This window comes from Panthera pardus, unplaced genomic scaffold, assembly GCF_024362965.1.
Source record: "Panthera pardus isolate Hobbes unplaced genomic scaffold, ASM2436296v1 HiC_scaffold_4, whole genome shotgun sequence".
NCBI lineage: Eukaryota > Metazoa > Chordata > Mammalia > Carnivora > Felidae > Panthera > Panthera pardus.
The window spans coordinates 15,418,729-15,437,343 of record NW_026526969.1 but is presented as its reverse complement, the minus strand read 5'-3'; the positions used below and the strand labels follow the sequence as shown (position 1 = coordinate 15,437,343).

Sequence of the window (18,615 nt, the reverse complement as noted above, 5' to 3'; positions counted from 1 at the left end):
GTGACGGCGGGAGCGGAAGGGAGGAGAGCCGCGCGTTCGGGACGCCTGGCGGGGCCTCAAAAAATGTGCCTCACCAGCCGGCCCGGCCCGCGGCCATGCTCCGGGCGTCTCCCCAGAGAAGCGAGCGCTGCTGCTCGTGGGTGTTCACAGAAGCTTCACCCCGAAAAGCCACGATGTGGAAACGACCCAAATGTCCTTCACTCAGTGGGTGAGTGGTTAGAACGGTAGGGCCCAAGGGAGCCGTGCAGCGACAGAGCACTTCTAAGCCTTGACCGCGCTGGCGGCTACAGCGATCCAAGCTGTGACAGAACTGCACTCAGACGCAGGCACACGCATGGGTGCACGCACACACACACACGCCAGCAGTCGAGCACACGCAGGAATGCACACACAGGAGCGCACCCGCAAGCACGAGCACGGACGCTCGGCAGTGGCTGGGAGAAGGCCCGTCCTGTCGCGTGGAGAAGGTCCCGTGGTATCATCAGAGGTTGCTAAGGGACCGCCCGCCTCCAGCGGACCAGAGCACCAGAAGGGCCTCACAGGGCACCACTTCCAGCCCTCTCCTGGAGGAAGCCTCCCAGCGTGACCCCTAAACGTCCACCCTGTCTCGGCTGGACTTGCCCAAGGACAGATGGCTGACCTTCTCAGGGACCGCCCCATCGAGGCCAACATCTACCTCCCTGTGCTTTCGGCCCCTGTTCCCGGGTGTGACGGAGAGCAGGAGGGAGCGTGCGTGCACGGTACACAGCCCGCTGTGACGCTGGAAAGCCCCTCCAGCGCTTACAGGCGGCGTCGGGGACTCGCCGCACAACGAGCCGCGCCACCCCGAGGTCAGCTCCTTAAGACGGGCCTCAGGCCCCCGGGCCCCCCCACCGTCCCGTGGCGGCGGAGCAGGGGAGAACCCAGATGCCCCCTAGCACGCCCGCACAAGGTTTTGTCCTCTGCGTCACCCGCAGCCTCTGGAACCTTCCGGCGAGCTTCCTCGTGCGGTTTCCAGTCACGGCTTCCGTGCTCCGCGGACGTGTATCCGCTTCTCCAGCAGCAGCTCAGGCAGCGGCCTCCACATCCGCACAGGGCAGAGGAGCCACTCGGGTGGCCAAAGGGCCCCACGCTTGCACCCTAGACCGTCGGGGCTTGCGTCCGGAAGAGAACACGAGTGCCCGCGCTCAGGAAGCGGCACGTTAGGGCCGCTCTCTCGGTGGTCCAACTTCCCGTCTACATAGATACTAATTTTATATTTCAAACCGAACGTCCTCCTGCCGGTCACAGATGCCGTATTGTTTTCCTAATTGGCCCTCCGTGTGGCGGTGTCCACGGCAACCTTCCCCCCCAGCAATGACACAGGGCTGTCATCGGTCCCCGGGACAAACCCAGAGGCCTGCCAAGCCTCCCAGGGCCCCACATACGGGCCATCCTTTACCCAAAGTACAATCCCCGGGCTTCCTTTCATACCGTGGAGACCCAGGAACTTGGGGCAGGAAGACCCCCGTCAGGAAGCACTGCTCCAGAGGCCAGCGCCGGCGGGCTGGACGCCTCGCAGCAGGGGGATGCGCGCTCTGGGCCGAGTCCCCTGTGCCCGCCTATCGGGGTAAATACACCGCATTTGCACGTGGCCGTTTCTTTACGTGCCGTCTGTGTGCTTCTGCCCCACACGGGCAGCCCGAGCAGCGACAGAGACCACACGGCCCACAGCGCTGGCCCGAAAGGAGAGATCTGCCAAGCCCCGATCTGCCTCAGACCCACTCTCTGACCAGGTGGGGGAAGCATGGCGACCAAAAACACTGACCGAGAGACCAAAAAACGACCACTTTCATAAAGCATCAAAGAACTGGCGAAACAGGGCATCTGCACACCCAAACCGAGCGGTACCCGGAAGCTAGTCCCCAGAGACATCGCAGGACACGGGGGCCGCTCTGTCCCGAGGCCACCCGCCGGTGCCCAGAAGTCAGGGGCTTGGGCTCTGGCCGCCTCCCGGGCTGAGGGGACGGGCTCGGAGGCCAGGGCCCTCCCCCACCCCCCCCACCCCCGGCGAGGTGGAGAGCCCAGCGGCAGGGAGCCGTCCGGGCATCCTCAGCCTCTCCACCGTTCCGGAGCGCCCTTCTGCCGGAGAGCCCCGCACGGCCTCCGCGTGGGCCCCGTGTGCTCGGCGCGTGGGAGTGCGCTCTGCGTGAGTGCTGTGAGTCTGCGATGCGCGAGTGTGCTCCGCGAGTGTGCTCCACGAGTGTGCTCTGTAAGTGGTCTGCACGCGCGAGTGTGCTCTGTGCGTGTGAACGTATAAAATGGCGTCCTCCACCAGCCGCGGAGTGTGAAAGCTAAGATTCCGGTGAAGAACTTCCAAGTCTGTTTTTTTTTTTTTTTTTTTTAATGAAGCAGGTTCCACGCCCAACGTGCACCTGAACTCAGGACCCTGACTGAGGTCAAGAGTCGCACACTCTGGGCCAGCCGGGTGCTCCTCAAGTCTCTGGTTTCTTGAGACATTCTCACCTTTTGAGAGAAGTAAGAGCTAAAAAGATGTGTCTGGTTTTATAATAGACCTTTATTGTTTTCTTAAGGGGGAGAGTCTACTTCTGGGGGGGCAGGGGGAATGAGATTGTTTTTTGGGTTTTTTTTTTGAGAGACAGCACAAGTGGGGGAGGGGCAGAGAGAGAGAGAGAGAGGATCTGAAGCGGGCTCTGACCGACAGCAGCGAGCCCAATGTGGGGCTCAAACTCAACAACCGTGAGATCATGACCTAAGCCAAAGTCGGATGCTCAACCGACTAGGCCACCCAGGCGCCGCTGAGAGATTGTTTTTAATCATGTACAGATGTTAAATTTCACCCAGCGCTCTGCACGCATGTACTGAGATGAAAACAGCCACAGACACAGGTCCTTTCTGTTTTTATGGAAACACCCAAGCCGAGATCCAGCCTGTGCCAGGTTGCCCTCTGGTGCCAATCCAATCGCCGTTCGCCTCTTAATGCAAATGGGAGGAAATCGGTGAGAGACACTCCCTACTTCCAAGGTCACAACTCGTCCATCATTGGGTTTTCTCACGTTCTGTGTGATTTTTCCACCCCCACAGCTACTGCTGGCTGTAAACCCAGACGTTAAGCGACACGGTGACTTAACCATGGCTCTGTCTCAAACACGTACAATCTGACACACCTGCTGTTGTTTTACTACAAGTTATATGTGAAAAAAGCCCAGTGCAGGTAACTACAAAGAGGAGGCCATCATCCTAAACCCGTCTAAACTCTACCCCAACCCCGATAATAAAAAAAAAGAAAAAATCATCTTGCCTGATTCACCTTCCTTTATAAAACTGAAGAATTCTTGCCACAAATTATTAGAATTGGTTGAAAAAAATACATAACCATGAACGCTCCTATAACCTACTATATATGAAAACACCTAGGTTAATTCAACGTTAAAATAAAACTTCTTCCCACGGCAACACAAAAACCAGTTTTTAATACCTACTCGCTCAACAAGTTCATGTCCCAGTTGATCCCCATGAGCTGCTGCTGGGTTTGACTGGTTACAGGACAGTTAGGTGAAGGCTCACCATGCAGAGTGTGAGGACATAGTGGGTAGAAGAAAACGAAAAGCTTGGCCAGGCCAGAAAGGTCAATTTCTGAAAGGAAGGTGGGACAGACAGCCTCTGCCCGGACGGAGAAGAGGGCATACTGCGTGGCCGGGCGGAGACGGTCAGAGCGGGCCCAGGAGGCCCGGGGAGTGTCCGCTACGGGGGCCCAGACTCCATTCCTGAGTTGTAGTTTGTGTATTTTGATTTCGTGTGACAGGGAAAGACAGACCGATGGGTGGGATCTGCCCTGTGCTTGCCACAGGGACCCTGCCCAGGTCACTTGCTCCTGGCCAGACACGCAAATCTCCTAGGAGAGAAGCATGATCGTCTGAATGACATAAAAACAACCTCAAAAAAACACAAAAGACCTTTCTTTTTTTTTTTTTTTTTTTTTTAATATTTTAACGTTTATTCATTTTTTTGATAGAGAGAGACAGAGTGTGAGTGGGGGAAGGGTAGAGAGAGAGGGAGACACAGAATCCGAAGCAGGCTCCAGACTCTGAGCTGTCAGCACAGAGCCCAACGCGGGGCTCGAAGTCACGGACCGCGAGATCATGACCTGAGCCGAAGTCGGACGCTCAACCGACTGAGCCACCCGGGCGCCCCAAAAGACTTTTCATGAAACGTGCAAGCTGATTCCAAACCTCGTGCAAATAAGAAACTAGGTGAAAACATCCAAAAACAGTGTCCACATGACAACTGGAGGTACTTACTCTACTCAATATTAAAACACACCTATAAAACCTGAAGAAGGGAGCAGCGCGGTGACAAGCAAGTTAAATATATCACAGTACAACACGTTTATGGACTGCTGTGCAGCCCGGCTGAGAGGAAAACACAGAAGAGAAAACGCTCGTAAGTGACGGTGGGAGGGAGAAGGCGGCCTTTATCTCTGGGATGAGGACTGACATCTGCCTGCACGCACGGAGAATGTCGTCATCAAAGTCAAACTGGGACAAAGCATGTGTAAAACGTGCACAATAAGGCAACCAAAGCACCAGGAAAAGAGGGGAAAGATGTGGTGAGGACACTCACAGGACAAAGACGCTCCACAGGTGACTGAAAACCGTCTCAGTCCCACTGCTGACCAGGACAACACCAATAAAACGGGCTGCAGAAGGGCACACAGGGGAGGCAGACGCCAGCGCCGGCCTCGGGCCCAGACGTCTCTCCCCTGGCACTGGCCACACGCCGTCCCGCCGCCGCTCCGGCCCCTGGGAGCCCAGAGAAGAGGTCGCACACGTGCACAACGGCACTCCGGTGCCGGGCAGGCGCATCCACGTGGGAAACGAGGTTAACTGACCGTTAAGAGGGCGGCCGTGAGACATGCCACCGCCCCACCCGGGGAAATCCGAACACTGCGGAAGATCCACGAAGATCCACACTTGCGGACTTGGAAGCATCTCCGGACACGCCCCTGACGAGTTAACAGAAAGTACAACCAAAGTACGACCGTACAAGAAAAACAGGTAAGTTAGACTTTATCAGAAGTCAGAACTCCTGCTCTTCAAAAGCCACTGCTGGCAAATGAGAAGGGGCCCCACGGATCAGGAGAGAATGCGCTTCAAAACGGAAATCGGATAAAACACCTACGTCCTAAACGGGTAACAAACTCTCAACACTCCACCGTAAGAAAACCCGCCACTAAGAGCGGGAAGAGAGCTGTGCGAGCACTTCACCCACGGGACCTTACGCACAGAAACAAGGCTTGCTAGATGCTCACGCCCGTCAGCGACCGGGGCAGAAACTACGAGAAATTATTTCAATGCGGGTGGTTTCCCCCACGTCAGTTACGCCTCAAGCAGCTGCTTGTGAAGACCACGCAGAGGAAGGCACAACCATGTTCCCGAGAGCGGCCAAAACGAAAAATACCGACAACACCAAGTGCTGACAAACACACAGAGCACCAGCGCCCCCGCGTGCCGGCATGGAAGGCGGCCTGGCAGCTCCTCGCACACGTAAACACACGGGGTGCCTGGTGGCTCAGGCGGCTGAGCGACCGACTCTTGATTTTGGCACCAGTCAGGCCATCGGGGTGGTGAGATCGAGACCTGTGCGGGGCTCAGTGCTGAGCGTGGCGCCTGCTTAAGATTCTCTCTCCCGTTCTCTCTGCCCCTCCCCCCACTCACGCTCTAGTAAAAAAAAAAATAAAAAAGTAAACATACACTTACACTGTGGTCCATCTGAGTCCTGAGAATTTACCCAAGAGAAATGAAAACAGAAAACCTCGCATACAGTCACAGCATACTCCCCACAGCCCCAAAGTGGAAACGAGCGAAAAGTCCAAAGACCAGGGAACGGAGAAACAAACACGTGGGACGTGCGGTGGGTGGGACATTACTGGGCAGCGAAAAGGAAAGCCCTCAGGAGGCAGCAGAGGTCACCGCGACAGGACGAGGGGGACTTCGGTCCCCTACACCTCACCGGGAGCCTCGGGGCTATCAGGGAATTTCTCTGGGTCCCTTTTCTCCAACTCCCCCAGCCCTGCACGGCTTATAACTAACTGGCTGACAAGTCAGCATTCAGTAGTCACAAAGGAGAAAACAAAGACAACGCAACAGGGGAATTCAGGCTCCCGGGGAACAGCTGCCTGTAAAGACTGGCAACCCCTCAGCTGCTACTTTCACAACCAAAACTCCACTGCCAGACCCGTGTATTTCTTGAGGCAAAACACCATTAGGAAGAAGTACTTTGGTTCTGAGCAAATTCTCAAGGCCGCGAAGTTCACACCTCGCGTGACGGTTTTCGGAAGCGTTCGCCGGCTTGACACCCACGTAATTCCTATCCCGATTTCGAGATCACAAACGAAGAGACGAGGGTGGTCCCGTACGGAGCAGGTGTCTCCCTTCCAGACAGGCGACACTCCACTCCACGGCCGCTGAGGGTGTGGCAGTGCGGGGCCCAGGTTCTCTCAGCCCCGCTGTCACCAGCCACGCTCCAGTCGGGCCCGTGAAAACACACGGAGCACGCGGGGTGGCACCGGGAACTGGGGAGCCACCCAGCTTATGCACGGCACGTCACATTCTGCAAGAAGAAAAGTGCTTGCTATTGCCACCGTGCCCTCTAGGCTCCAGGAACGCATTCACTCCCAGCGTGGGGTGGTCTGCCGGACAAATCCGGGGTCCTTCTCCCGACACAACACCCGCGTTGACAGCAGTGCAGAAATGGGTGCCCCACAGGAGCCGCGTTATTCCTTAGACGGTGCTGGGCCTCGCCGCCCCCGCACACGGCTGAGCCGCCCGCTGGCCGGCAGCCCTCAGCCCAGTTACACTAAGGAGTCAGGCCAGGCACCCCGTGGGTCCCTGTCTTCCTTGGGTGCTCCGAAAGGGAAGCAGACACAGGAGGCCCAAGTGGGAGTCCCTCCTCTGTCCCAGCCAGCTGAGCGACCGGGCAAGCGGCCGCCTCTCCGGTCAACTCGTGTGTGAGACCAGGACGGGCCACACCCGGGCCGGGCACCCGGGGCCACTGGGCCTGAGGACTCTGCTGTGATCAGGACGGTCTCGTGCAAACGCAGGGGTTCTCACCCAAGAGACAAGGGAGGAGGGCCCTGCTCACTGCCAGCCACGCCTCCGCCTCCAGGCAACCAAGGGCCTGGGCACCGCAGCGCCCCTGCCAGGTGCCCACCGAGGCGTGCAGGGGCCTGATTGGCCCGTGAGCGGGGCAGCCGCGTGATGTCTCCCTGTCGTGGGGCTCGCTGTCTGGGACAAAACCGAACGGTGGACTATCTCCTCGGCGGTGGAGGGGAGACCCTTGGGAGCAACCCCTGGGCTTCTGCCCCTTCCACTCCCAACTGATGACTGATGACGGGCCGGCAACCTCTCGGGACACGCCTGCTGTCTAAGATTTAACCCTCGCCACCCTCTCAAAGGAAGGGGCCCAGCAGCTTGAAGGTGGGCCTGTACGGCCCGACGCCCAGGCTCGCGGGAGGGTTTTAAGAAGCCGTGAAGCGGGCAGAGACTCCCTGGTGCAGAGGATGGGCCCATGGACCCCGACTTCCCGCGTCCCTCACGCAGCAGGACGGCAGGAGAGGGCGTGGTGTGGGCGGCAGGTCTCCAGTGAGGCCTGCGGCCGGCCGGCCGGCCAGAACCATATCCAGGGCGCTGAGGAAGGCACTAGCAGGGCTCGGCCCGTGCCGGGGGCGTCACAGACACCCTCTCCCGGCCTCGGGCGGCGAGGGCCTCGGCAGGTTAACGGGCTGGTGAGATGCGCAAAGAAGGGAGGTTCTGAGCGCCCGGGGCCGCACAAAGGGCTTCCTACGTTCCGGGGGAGCGCACAAAAGAGGGCCAGAGAGGAGTCCGCTGGGTGTGCCAAGGCTCCCCTCCCAGCAGGAAGCGCGGCTCTGAGGAAGCTGCCCCGGGGCCACGGAGGGCCAGCCCTGGGGAAACTTTGGCCCTCCTGGCACTGGCTCAGGGCGCTTGTGCTGTGGGAAGTGGCCACACGGGCTCCCACGGGCCTATCCAGACGGCCGGTCCCGGGAGGACGGCACACTGGTCCAAGTGGGGACAGAGGCTTCTCTGTTCCTCATGCGGATGGATTCTGGGGCTTGATCCTGCAGCCAGGGCAGGGCGGGGAGGGGGGGGGGGTGGGGGAGGACAACTCAGTACTTTTCCACGAGCTCCCAGGGGAATGGGATGTGCTCTCCAGGCCTGGTCCACCCGCCCGCCTCAAAATTAGGTGCAGTGTTCCATGTGCTTTCCTTAAAAACGAGCCTGACGTGGCTTTTCCATAATTTCCCATGAAAAGCAGAGTGAAGAAATCCTCTCATTAGCGCAGCCCAAGGTGTGTCCGCCTGGAAGAGCCCCTCCCTGGGAGACCGGCCCGGCAATGTACAAAGGGGTCTTTGGGACACAAGCCCACAAGCGCCGCACCTCAGAGACCTCCCCCTAGAGTGCTCCCGGCCCGTAACCGCGCTGGGCTGGAGCTCCTCCCGGGAGAGGACCACGGGCCGCCCGCAGGCGGAGGGGCGGCGACCCCTGGTGGCCGGGCCCGCGTTCCCACGCACCGCTTCCTGCTCCTCAGTCGGGCCAGCCTGCCACCAGGTCAACACCCCGGGGACCGAAAACCAAGCGGAAGTGCACGGGACTCCGGCAGCAACTCTGTCCACTACACCACAGACCCCGACAAAACTGTCGGCCTCGAAAGAGAAACGAGAAGCTTCTCTTCCGTCTTCCAAATCTACTTTACCCAACGTGTGCTTTCATAACAAAAAACAATCACACACTTCTAAAAATGACCTGAACTCAGCAGAAGGAAGGTCCCCCTGAGGTGAGGCAGAAATCCCAACCTGTGCACACGGCTACTGTCAACCCGCCCTGTTCCGCGGGGCCTGCCCCGGGCTAGCAGCCGGCAAGCAGGCCACTCCGAAGGAAAGCTGTGAGTTTTAAACAAAACTTAAAATCACCAAGGTGATAGGATGGAGTTTAAAAAAAAACGGAGGAGGGGCACCTGGGTGGCTCAGGTCATGATCTCGCGGTCTGTGAGTTCGAGCCCCGCGTCGGGCTCTGTGCCGACAGCTGGGAGCCTGGAGCCTGCTTCGGATTCTGTGTCTCCTTCTCTCTCTGCCCCTCCCCTACCTGTGCTCTATCTCTATCAAAAATAAATCGCCAGGGACGAGGCAGGGGCCTGGGAGCCAGCTGGCAAAAGCACAGAGATGCCTCGGTGGATGGAGGCCTCAAGTGACCCGGACCAGTGAGTCACCGAACTGGGTGCACACCCCCTGAGGGACACAGACTCGCCCAGGCGTCTACAGCACGGGTGGTCTCAGGAGCGCGCTCCCAGGGCCCTAACGCCACGTGTGCTCCATGTGTACTCGCGCCGAAACTGCTCAGAGAAAAGGCCAGAATGGCCTGCGGTCAGGAGTTGGCTGGTTGTCATGAGGACCCTCCTCTCTTCCTCCCCCCGCACCACGGTCCTTTCCCCATCTTATGAGAGAAAAGCCACCTGTCACCCTGAAACCTGCCGGGGACGCTTCTGAGGGCAGAAGAGCCCACAGGGCTCTCGTAAGTGGAGGCACGGTCTGAATCACGGGTGCCACAAACAACAACAGCAACTGGCCAGAGACGCATCCCCGACCGAGTCAGACGGTTTCCAGTTCTTCCTCCACAAGAATTGAAGAAGGACCTAGTCAAGTTGTCATCTAATGGCCGATCTCTAACAACAGATTGGGACCAAACGTGCCCCCAAATCACAGGAACAGTCTCCGACTCTAAGGAATTAAGCGACGCTGCCCAGACGACGCTTCCACCCACGTTCACCGGTGTGAACGAGCTTCTCGGTGCTTCCAGGCAGGCGTGGACCCACAGGAAATCCCGTCCCCTCCGAAGACAGCAGCGCCCGCCCACAGATGCATGCGTCACCACGGGATACGCGCCTAATCACGTTCTACTTCATGTGCAATCTGGGAGAATTTGTGACACCCTACACTGTTTCCATCAACCGCATCCTAGGAATTGTAAAGACAGCTCAATCAAGAAAAACGTTAACGCTCAGACCAGGAACCAAATTTAAGTGCATGTATTTTGGTAACAGACTTCTGTCCCATTCAATACGAGCATTTGTATGTTGTGATCTGAACTCTCTTCTAAAGTTTATTTTTACTTATTTTTGAGAGAGAGGGTGAGCGAGCATGCGTGTGCAAGGGGGGGGGGGGGGGCTGTGGGCGCGGTGGAGCAGAGACAGAGGGACACAGAAAATCCCAAGCAGGCTTTGCACTGTCAGCCGAGCCTGACGTGGAGCTTGAACTCCCAAACTGTGAGATCGTGACCGGAGCCAAAGTCAGACACTCAAGTGACTGAGCCCCCCAGACGCCCCAAGATCTGAATTCCTCAGGACAGACTCCCGGCCACGCTGCACGCATCACTGCGTGCACGGCACGCCACCCATTCCCGAGAGCGCAGCCCGTGCTGTCCCGCCGCCTCCCGTCTCAGACACAAGTGCCCCCGACAGCACGGCACCCCAACGGCGGTCGGTGGACGCTGTGCCCGAGGAAAGGCGGTCGCGCCGTTCGAACCCGAAGTTCACCCACCCTCTTACTTGTCTTACAGCCGCTCCCAGAAGCCCCGCAGCGCGAAGGCTTGTAACCCATCCCGCCCTCGCTGCGCCCTCCCTCTGGACTGGGACCCCGCGTGCGCCCACCTCGGCGTGCGCTTCCCCGGTGCCCGGTGTGGCCGCGGGTGGCATCTCCTTCGCTGACGCCTTCTTCAGTTTTTTGTTCTTTTTCTCTGTCATTTCGGTAATTTTTCTCTTCCGTTTTGCCATCCTGCAGCAGAGAAGGTAAACTGCTAAGTGCGTGACGAGAGGTCCTGGGCCACATCACATTTGTGACCGAGGGGAAGAGCGCTCTCCCGCTATAAAAGTCCAAACAAAGGCAGGGGCGCCCGGGGGGGGCTCAGTGGGTTGAGCATCTGGCTCAGGTCACGACCTGGCGGTTCGGGAGTTCAAGCCCCACTCAGGCTCTGGGCTGACAGCGCGGAGGCTGCTGGGGATTCTCTGTCTCCCTCTAACCCTGCCCCTCTCCTCTGCTCTCTCTCAAAATGAGCAAAATTTAAAAGAAAGAAAGAAAATATGGAAAATCTACACGAGTTAGGGGAAAGGTCAAATCCCCTAGGCAAACCGCCCGTGATCTGGGGATGTTGCAGGCGACCGTCGCCGCCGTGGCTAGGGCATTCGGTCACGGTGATGGGCCCGGGCCGGGCCCCTCGACTTGTGGAAGCAGCACCACCCGGGCCGCATATAAGGCACGACACGGTGTGAGAGGCGTCTGACAGGTGTGCTTTCTCCAGCACAGTGGTGTGCAGAGCTCCAGGAAAAGCCCGGGAACCCTAAAACCCACGTCCTTCGTGGGATCGTGCCCCTTCAACCAGAAGTGGTTGAAGGCCGACAGGTCACAGTGGAGAGCCCTCCCCTGAGGGGCACTGCCGGTGGCTGCTGGGACCTCCGAGGGGGCTCCTGCGAGGGGGTATGTGGGAGGGGAGACCTCGGAGTGCTTTTTAACGCCAGTTCTTTCAAACTGTATTTACAAGGTCTACTAATATCAGCTTTCGTTCTAACAAACTATGAAAATGTATTTCGTTTTTTCATGCTCAACTAACTCCCAGTTAACATTCTCCATGTTCCAGATCTTACAGGCACACGTAAATTATACACGTACATATTGTATACTTATGTCTCCGTCTTTTTAAAAATTTACCTTCAGACCTGCGGTTCAAGGCTGTGTATACGGGAAAAGGGACAGAAACCCAATGTCGTTCTCTGAACACCGGCTCTAGCAACAGAAGTTCAACACATACTTTGTGAGCGCCAACTCTGTGCCAGCCACTGTGCGGGGTGCCAAACACAGAGCGAACCGCATGGCACGCAAGAGCCTTGACCTCGTGAAGCTTCCCTTGTGGTGGGCAAGAGAGATCTATCGTGCAGGTGAGAAAATACTTTTACGTGGGGATGAACGCTACCGAGAAGGCAGAACAGAAGCGAGCGCAGGTGACGCACGGGCAGGAGGCCTCTGGGAGAAAGCCGGTGAAGGGCAGGGCTGGGGAGGGGGAGGCGGGGGAGGGGAGTGGTGCGTGCGATGAAGAAGGTCCGGCAGGTGCAAAGGTGCAAAGGCCGGGCCTCCGGACCCCCTAAAGGGCCTGCGGGCAGGGAGGGCAGATGGAGGGCGATGGCCCCCTGAAGGCGAGCAAAGGCTGGATGTGTTCTGAGAACGTGGGCTTCCCAGGAACACGCTAGTGAGATGTAAATTTCCCCCAAAGCAAAACCGCTCTCACGGGGACAAAAGGGGAAAATTCCGTCAAGGGGGCAGCTGGTGGAATGAAACACGCCCACCCGCCACCAAGCAATCCACCCACGTACATCAGCACTTGCCGGCCACTCTGTCACCACCTGCAGAGTGCCGACCATGTGCTAGGAGCTGCTCCAGGCTAGACCTCGCAGTCCAAGAGACTTATTCACACACAGGTGACACGCTTATGGGGGACACAAACGCAGGACACGTGAGACATCACTAACTGCAACCTGCAACCAAAAGAGAGGGAAAGCATTACGGGAAAGGTGACCATAAAGGGTGATCACAGTGGAAAAGGCCTAGAAACAGGGTACGCGGAGAGCCCAGATTTGGGTTCTCAACACCATCCTCTATGAAAAAGGAAGCGGGGAGGGGAGCTCCTTAGACTCCTGGTCTGGGAACCTTTGCAGAGCAAGGAAAGTGCAAGGAGAACCTGGGATATCAAGCTGTGCTGAAACGCAGGAGATAGTCAAGGAACATAGGGCCACGTTCCGGAGGACACAGAGCCAGCATGGAGGGCTCCTTCTGCCCCAAATGGGGCTATGATCAACGACAGCATATTGAAAGAGTATCACTGTTGTGGAATCAGAAAAATTCCAAGCTCCACAGTCTTTAATTAAGCCTTATCTAAAAAAAAGTATTCAAAGCCAGAGGCTACAAATTTCAATTAGCAGTATAATAAGAAATCGTGAAAGAACAAGAGACTGTTGACACAGGGGCTTTGAAAAGACAAAGGACTCCATCAGCCAATTACCTTGTTGGGGAAATAAGAAAAGTTTAGCAAATATTTACATATCAGTCACCACAAAAGTTAAGTTAAATCTTTATTCCTTCTGTAAGTTATCATTAAGAAGTGTAATCACTAAGTCTATTTGCTAAAAAGGGAGAAAGACTTTTCTGTATTATAAAAAGGTTTCTTTTGATAGTTCTGAGAGATGGTATGTCTCATGACTTTGAGACAACGGATGCTTGGTATAGAAGACATTTCCTCACATTTACGGTCAGTGATTTTCAACAAGGGCGCCTAAACCATTTAACGGAAAAGAACAGTCTTTTCAACAAAAGGTGCCGGGACACCTGAACTTCCACATGCAAAACAATGAACTGAGAGCCCTACCTCACACCAAACACAAAAATTAACTCAAAATGGATGACAAACTTAAGTGTAAGAGCCAAAACACAGGGGTACATCTTTATGACCCTGGATTAGGCAAGTTTCTTACACAGGACACCAAAAAAAAAACAAAAAAAAAAAAACCACACAGCGAAAGAAAAAAAATGAACGGTGGACCTCTCAAAATTAAAAATTTTTGTACTGCAAATAATTCCAACCGAGAAGTACAAAGACAACATCAAGAAATGGAAAAATACTTGCGGGTCACGTAACTGACAAGAGCCTTGTATCCACCAGGTGTGAAGAATTCTTACAACCCAATAAAAAAGACAAAGTCGGTGAAAAAACGGACAAAGGATTTGAATTCGGATTACCCCCCAAACAACACACAAGTGGCCAATGAGGACAGGAAAAGATGCTCAGCACCATTCATGGTTAGGGAAATGTAAATCAAATGACCCCACTTCACATTCCTAGGTTGGCTCCGGTAACAAATACCGGTGACGCCTGAAAACTTGGAACCTTATGCACCGCTGGTGGGATATAAAATGGTGCAGCCACTCTGTACAACAGCCTGGCAGTTCCCCAAAAAGTTAAATATGTCGGGGCACCTGGCTGGCAGTCAGTAGAGCATGTGACTCTTGACCTCAGGGTTAGAAATTCAAGCCCGACGTTGAGTGTAGAGATTACTTTAAAAAAAAAAAGTTCAACACGTTACCATGGGTCCCAACAGCTCCACATGCAGATACCTACCAAAGAAAATGAACACGTCCACGTAAAAATTCCAACACTGACGTTCACAGCAGCATTCGTCATAGTATCCAAAAGGTGAAAAAACCTACACATCCAGCAACTGCTGAACAGGGAACAAGACGTGGGGGTGCCCTCGCGATGGACGGCACTGACCGGGCGACTCAGCACCGTCCTGCCGCGGGACAGGGGCCAGGCGCGGGTTACCGCACACGGTACAAGCTCGCCTACACGCGGTGTCCAGGACAAGTCCGCACAGAGCGGGAACATAGCTCCGTGGGTGCTCAGGGCTGGTGGAGGAAGGGGCAGGAGGGGCTCATAGGTCCGGGGTCTCTCCTGGGAGAAGGAAAATGTTCTGACACGAGGTTGCGGTGATGGTCACACAACGCTGTGAATTCATTAAAACACGGGAAGATTAAGAAAAAAAAAAACACAAAACAAAAAACCTCACACCTCTCTCAATTATTTGTAATAAATTTAACACCACAATGCCCCTGTATTGGTTTTCCTTCCTTTTTTTCCCTTAGCGGTAACCCTATTTCACAGGGTTGTGAGGACGGCGTGCGCGTGTCTACGGCATCTGGCACACCCAGGGCCCACGAGTGTGCATCAGCTTCCTGGTGTGCAGCCAGAACAGCGGACGAGCCAGCAAAGGGAGAGCGCGGTGGTGAGGAAAGCAGCCCCGGGGGAAGGTGGGGCCTCAGGGGGGTCAAGACCCCTCCTTTAGGTTTCTTTTTCCTCCCAGGCCTTTCTGCAAAACAGCAGGCTCCCCAGGCTCTGCCAGCTTCGGTAGGTGGCCCTGTACTTGGTGGCTAGAGGGAGGCCACGTTGTGTGTGTGTGTTGGGGGGGGGGGGGGGGGGGTAGTTAGGAAAGTCAATTCCGAAAACTGCCCTTTACTGAGAGCTGACCAGGCACCAGGTCCTGTTCTAAGTGCAGGACACGCACGAACTCGGTTCCATCGCGTGGCCGTTGAGGGCAGCACGCGGGTGAGGAAACCGGGGCATCCCTGTCAGAGGGGCACACCAACCGATGGCTCCTACGGTCGGCACACCCGAGTCACGCACTGAGCTCGCGCTACCGGGAAGGGTGCAAGCGATCCCGGCACAAAGAGCTGAGGGAGGACACCGCCGGCCTCCAGGGATGGGGCCTGGCGGGGGAGGGGGGAAGGCTGATGGCATCCTTCCTGTCCCTCGGCCGCTACGGCTGGAGGTTTTTAGCTGCACGCACACATCACCCAGCTAATTTGATAGGTTAAAAACGCCATTTTTAAAAATTCTATTATTCAGCGTCAGCCACAGGAGGGTGAAAAGGCCGTCCGGGATCATGTCTGCTGACAGGAGAAGAAATTGGTGCAGTCTTTCTTTAAGGTAATTTTATAACATTCATCAAGTGCTTTCCACTTCCAGGAACCTCTCCTGATAAAATAATCACGGGCTGAGATTCATACACAAGGGGGACAACGGCACCGTATAAAGCCCGCTAACGCCTCTGACATCGAGGAGCGGAAAACACCGTGACCGTCCCACAACAGCGGACTGCGGACTGGGAAAGCGACCGATGCCCGTGTGCAAAGGGGCAGGCCTATGCAGGACGGCGCAGAACACCCGGCCACAGGAGTAAGAGCTCATGGCGCAACGCCAAGGGCAAAGATGGGGCACAAAGCTACGTGTGTACCCCGTGACCCTCGTTTTGTGAGGAAAATCGTACACACACACACACACACACACACACAAAGAGAAAAACTAGAAGGAAACACATCAGTATATTAACATTTTAGGAAGTGAGAATTACAAGCATGGCTTTCCCCCTTCTACTCTTGTCATTTCTACTACAAAAGCTTTAAGATAACCAGCTCCAGTTCAGTGGAGCAAAGAAAGCTGACGACCCAGGTCAGACACACACAGGGCGGCTAACCGTCTGGGTGGGGTGACACTCACAGGTCAGGACGCTTCAGCGCCAACCGGCTGAGGCTGCCGGGTCCCCAGGGCTGAAAAGAAACCCCACAGGATCTTAAAAAAAATAACTGACCCTACAGGAAAAAATTCTTTTAAAATCTGAAAATCCCACCCGCAGCCAATGGCCCCTCTCACCCAGCGCGTGTTACCTCTGATATGTCCTGGGGGCCACAGGGAAGGACACCTTCCAACTCACAGGGCCAAGCCCCCCTCAGGAGGGTCTGCGCCCTCACAATCCACAGCCCTCGAGGAAATCGGTCCGAGGAGTCCAGGAGCGGGATCCTAGCACCTGAGCCGGCCTGGGACCTCATTCCTGTCCTTTTGGATCCAAGCCTAGTCCGAGTTCCGACTTGCCCACTTAGACGAACGGCCTCCACGTTCTGCTCTCTTGGTACCTAACCCACCCCTCCCTGTCCCTCCAATGGCCAATCTCGAAGTCCTGTCACTACTCACTCACCGAGCCCACCTCCCATCCTTCCAGCTCAACCCCCTCAGCACCCCGGGGCCCAATCACCCTTCAGCCTCACCAGGGGATCCACCACATTCCCCACCTCTGCCACCTGCCTGGCCGACCCTCTCCTCTCTCAGACCTCCACTGTCTCCTCCCTTCTGGCTGAGAACCTTAATTCCTGGTCACAAAACAAGGGGAAGGGAACTGCAAGCTCCCTACATCTACCCACCTGCCCTCCTCTCCTGTTCTGATGGAAACGGGCCAAGTTCTGACCAAGGCCAAACCCTCCACTGGTGAGCTGGGTTCCAGCCCCACCTGCGCAGGGACATCACTCTGAGCAACGCCCCTCCTTCTCGGTTCCGGCTTCCCATCTACTCACTCAACTAAAACTTCCCACGAGGCAATAATAAAAACTCTCTCGATCCCACATGCTCTTCTCCCTATTTCTGCCTCCTTCTGCAGCAAAACCCTGTAGAGCCGCCTGCACGGCCTGGAACTCCTTCCCTCCCATCCTCTCTCCAACCCCTCCACCAGAACTGCTCTTCTCAAGATCACAACGACTCCATATGGACAAAGACGCGCTGTGTGACCAAACTCCACCCAGGCTCCTCTCTCCCAAAGGGCCTCACACCTGGCCCACTAATGCAGTGTCTAACAGCTCAAGGCCCTATCCCTGAAATGACCCTGGCGCCCTTAAAGAGAGCCTGCCTGAGAAAACTCAAGGCTGCCAAAAGAATGCAGCCAACACGGGGAGACCCCACCCGACAGCCCTGTGGAAGGGTAGCAGCCTACCTTTGATAAGCGCTAACCAGCAACCCCGGGTGGGTTTCACACGGACCAACCCCCCCTTCCCGGTTTTTGTAATGTTTCACTTCCTAAGGCGACTGAGTGCCTCCCCTTTCCCCTCCCCATTCCCTCAATCTCCCTTTAAAAAACACCCACTCGGGGCGCCTGGGTGGCGCAGTCGGTTAAGCGTCCGACTTCAGCCAGGTCACGATCTCGCGGTCCGTGAGTTCGAGCCCCGCGTCGGGCTCTGGGCTGATGGCTCGGAGCCTGGGGCCTGTTTCCGATTCTGTGTCTCCCTCTCTCTCTGCCCCTCCCCCGTTCATGCTCTGTCTCTCTCTGTCCCAAAAATAAATAAAAAACGTTGAAAAAAAAAAAAAAAACAACAACAACACCCACTCGCCCCTGGACAGACATAAGGAGAATTCGGTCCACGCGGTCTTGTCCCTACCGCAACAGTTACTACTGATCAAAACCCACCCTTGCCGCTTTGCTCGCCACAGACGTGAAATCTCACGGCGAGTCTCAGTACCCTCCTCATTCCACCCAACAGCAGCATTTGGCAGGTGATGCTTCCTTCTCTCGGCTTCTGAAAAAGACACCACACCCTCCTGCTTTTCCTCCTCCCTCTTCACCTCCTGAGCCTGGGCACTGAAGAGCTCCGTGCTTCCTGCCCACTTTCCTCTCTGCCCGCACTCCTTCCCTCAGTGATCTCATCTAGTTGCGCGGCTTTAAACACCTCCCATCTACCAGCCACCTGGAATTTCTCCCTGAATTGCACTCAGCTATCACCAACACCCACACACATCATCTCAGGCGCAAGGCGTCAAAAGCCACACTTCCGATCTTCCTGGGGCATCTGCCCTCTCCATGAACGGCCATCAGGAAATCCTGACTTCTGCTCGGGCTGAAGACTGTGGTGCCCCACATCTCCTGCATCTGACACAGCCATTAACCCTGTCAGCCTTGCCTCCAAAACACATCCCGAAGACAGTGACTACCTTTCACTCTCTGTGCCGTCACTACCCTCCCGTCTGCATGACTCACGGTCCCCGCCCTTGCCCCTCCAGCCCCTTTCCAACACAGCATGCACAATGACTCGTAGAACGTCCAGGTCAGGCTCTGCGGGACACCTTCCCATTTCGCTCGGAGAGGAGTCCGCGTCCTCGTCCAGGCCTTGCGGGCGCAGGTGGCTGCCCCGCGCGCCTCCTTCCC

At 56.2% G+C, this 18,615-nt stretch overlaps 1 protein-coding gene across 1 annotated transcript in view; it reads right to left on the bottom strand.

Moving 5' to 3' along the window:
- The window catches only part of CUNH7orf50 (chromosome unknown C7orf50 homolog), a 109,248-nt gene that overhangs the window by 90,096 nt on the left and 537 nt on the right, over positions 1 to 18,615 (bottom strand). Inside the window, exon 2 of the mRNA XM_053894043.1 lies at positions 10,702 to 10,825. Within this exon, the coding sequence (XP_053750018.1) occupies positions 10,702 to 10,825 (124 nt within the window). The remainder of the gene's footprint in view (positions 1 to 10,701; positions 10,826 to 18,615) is intronic.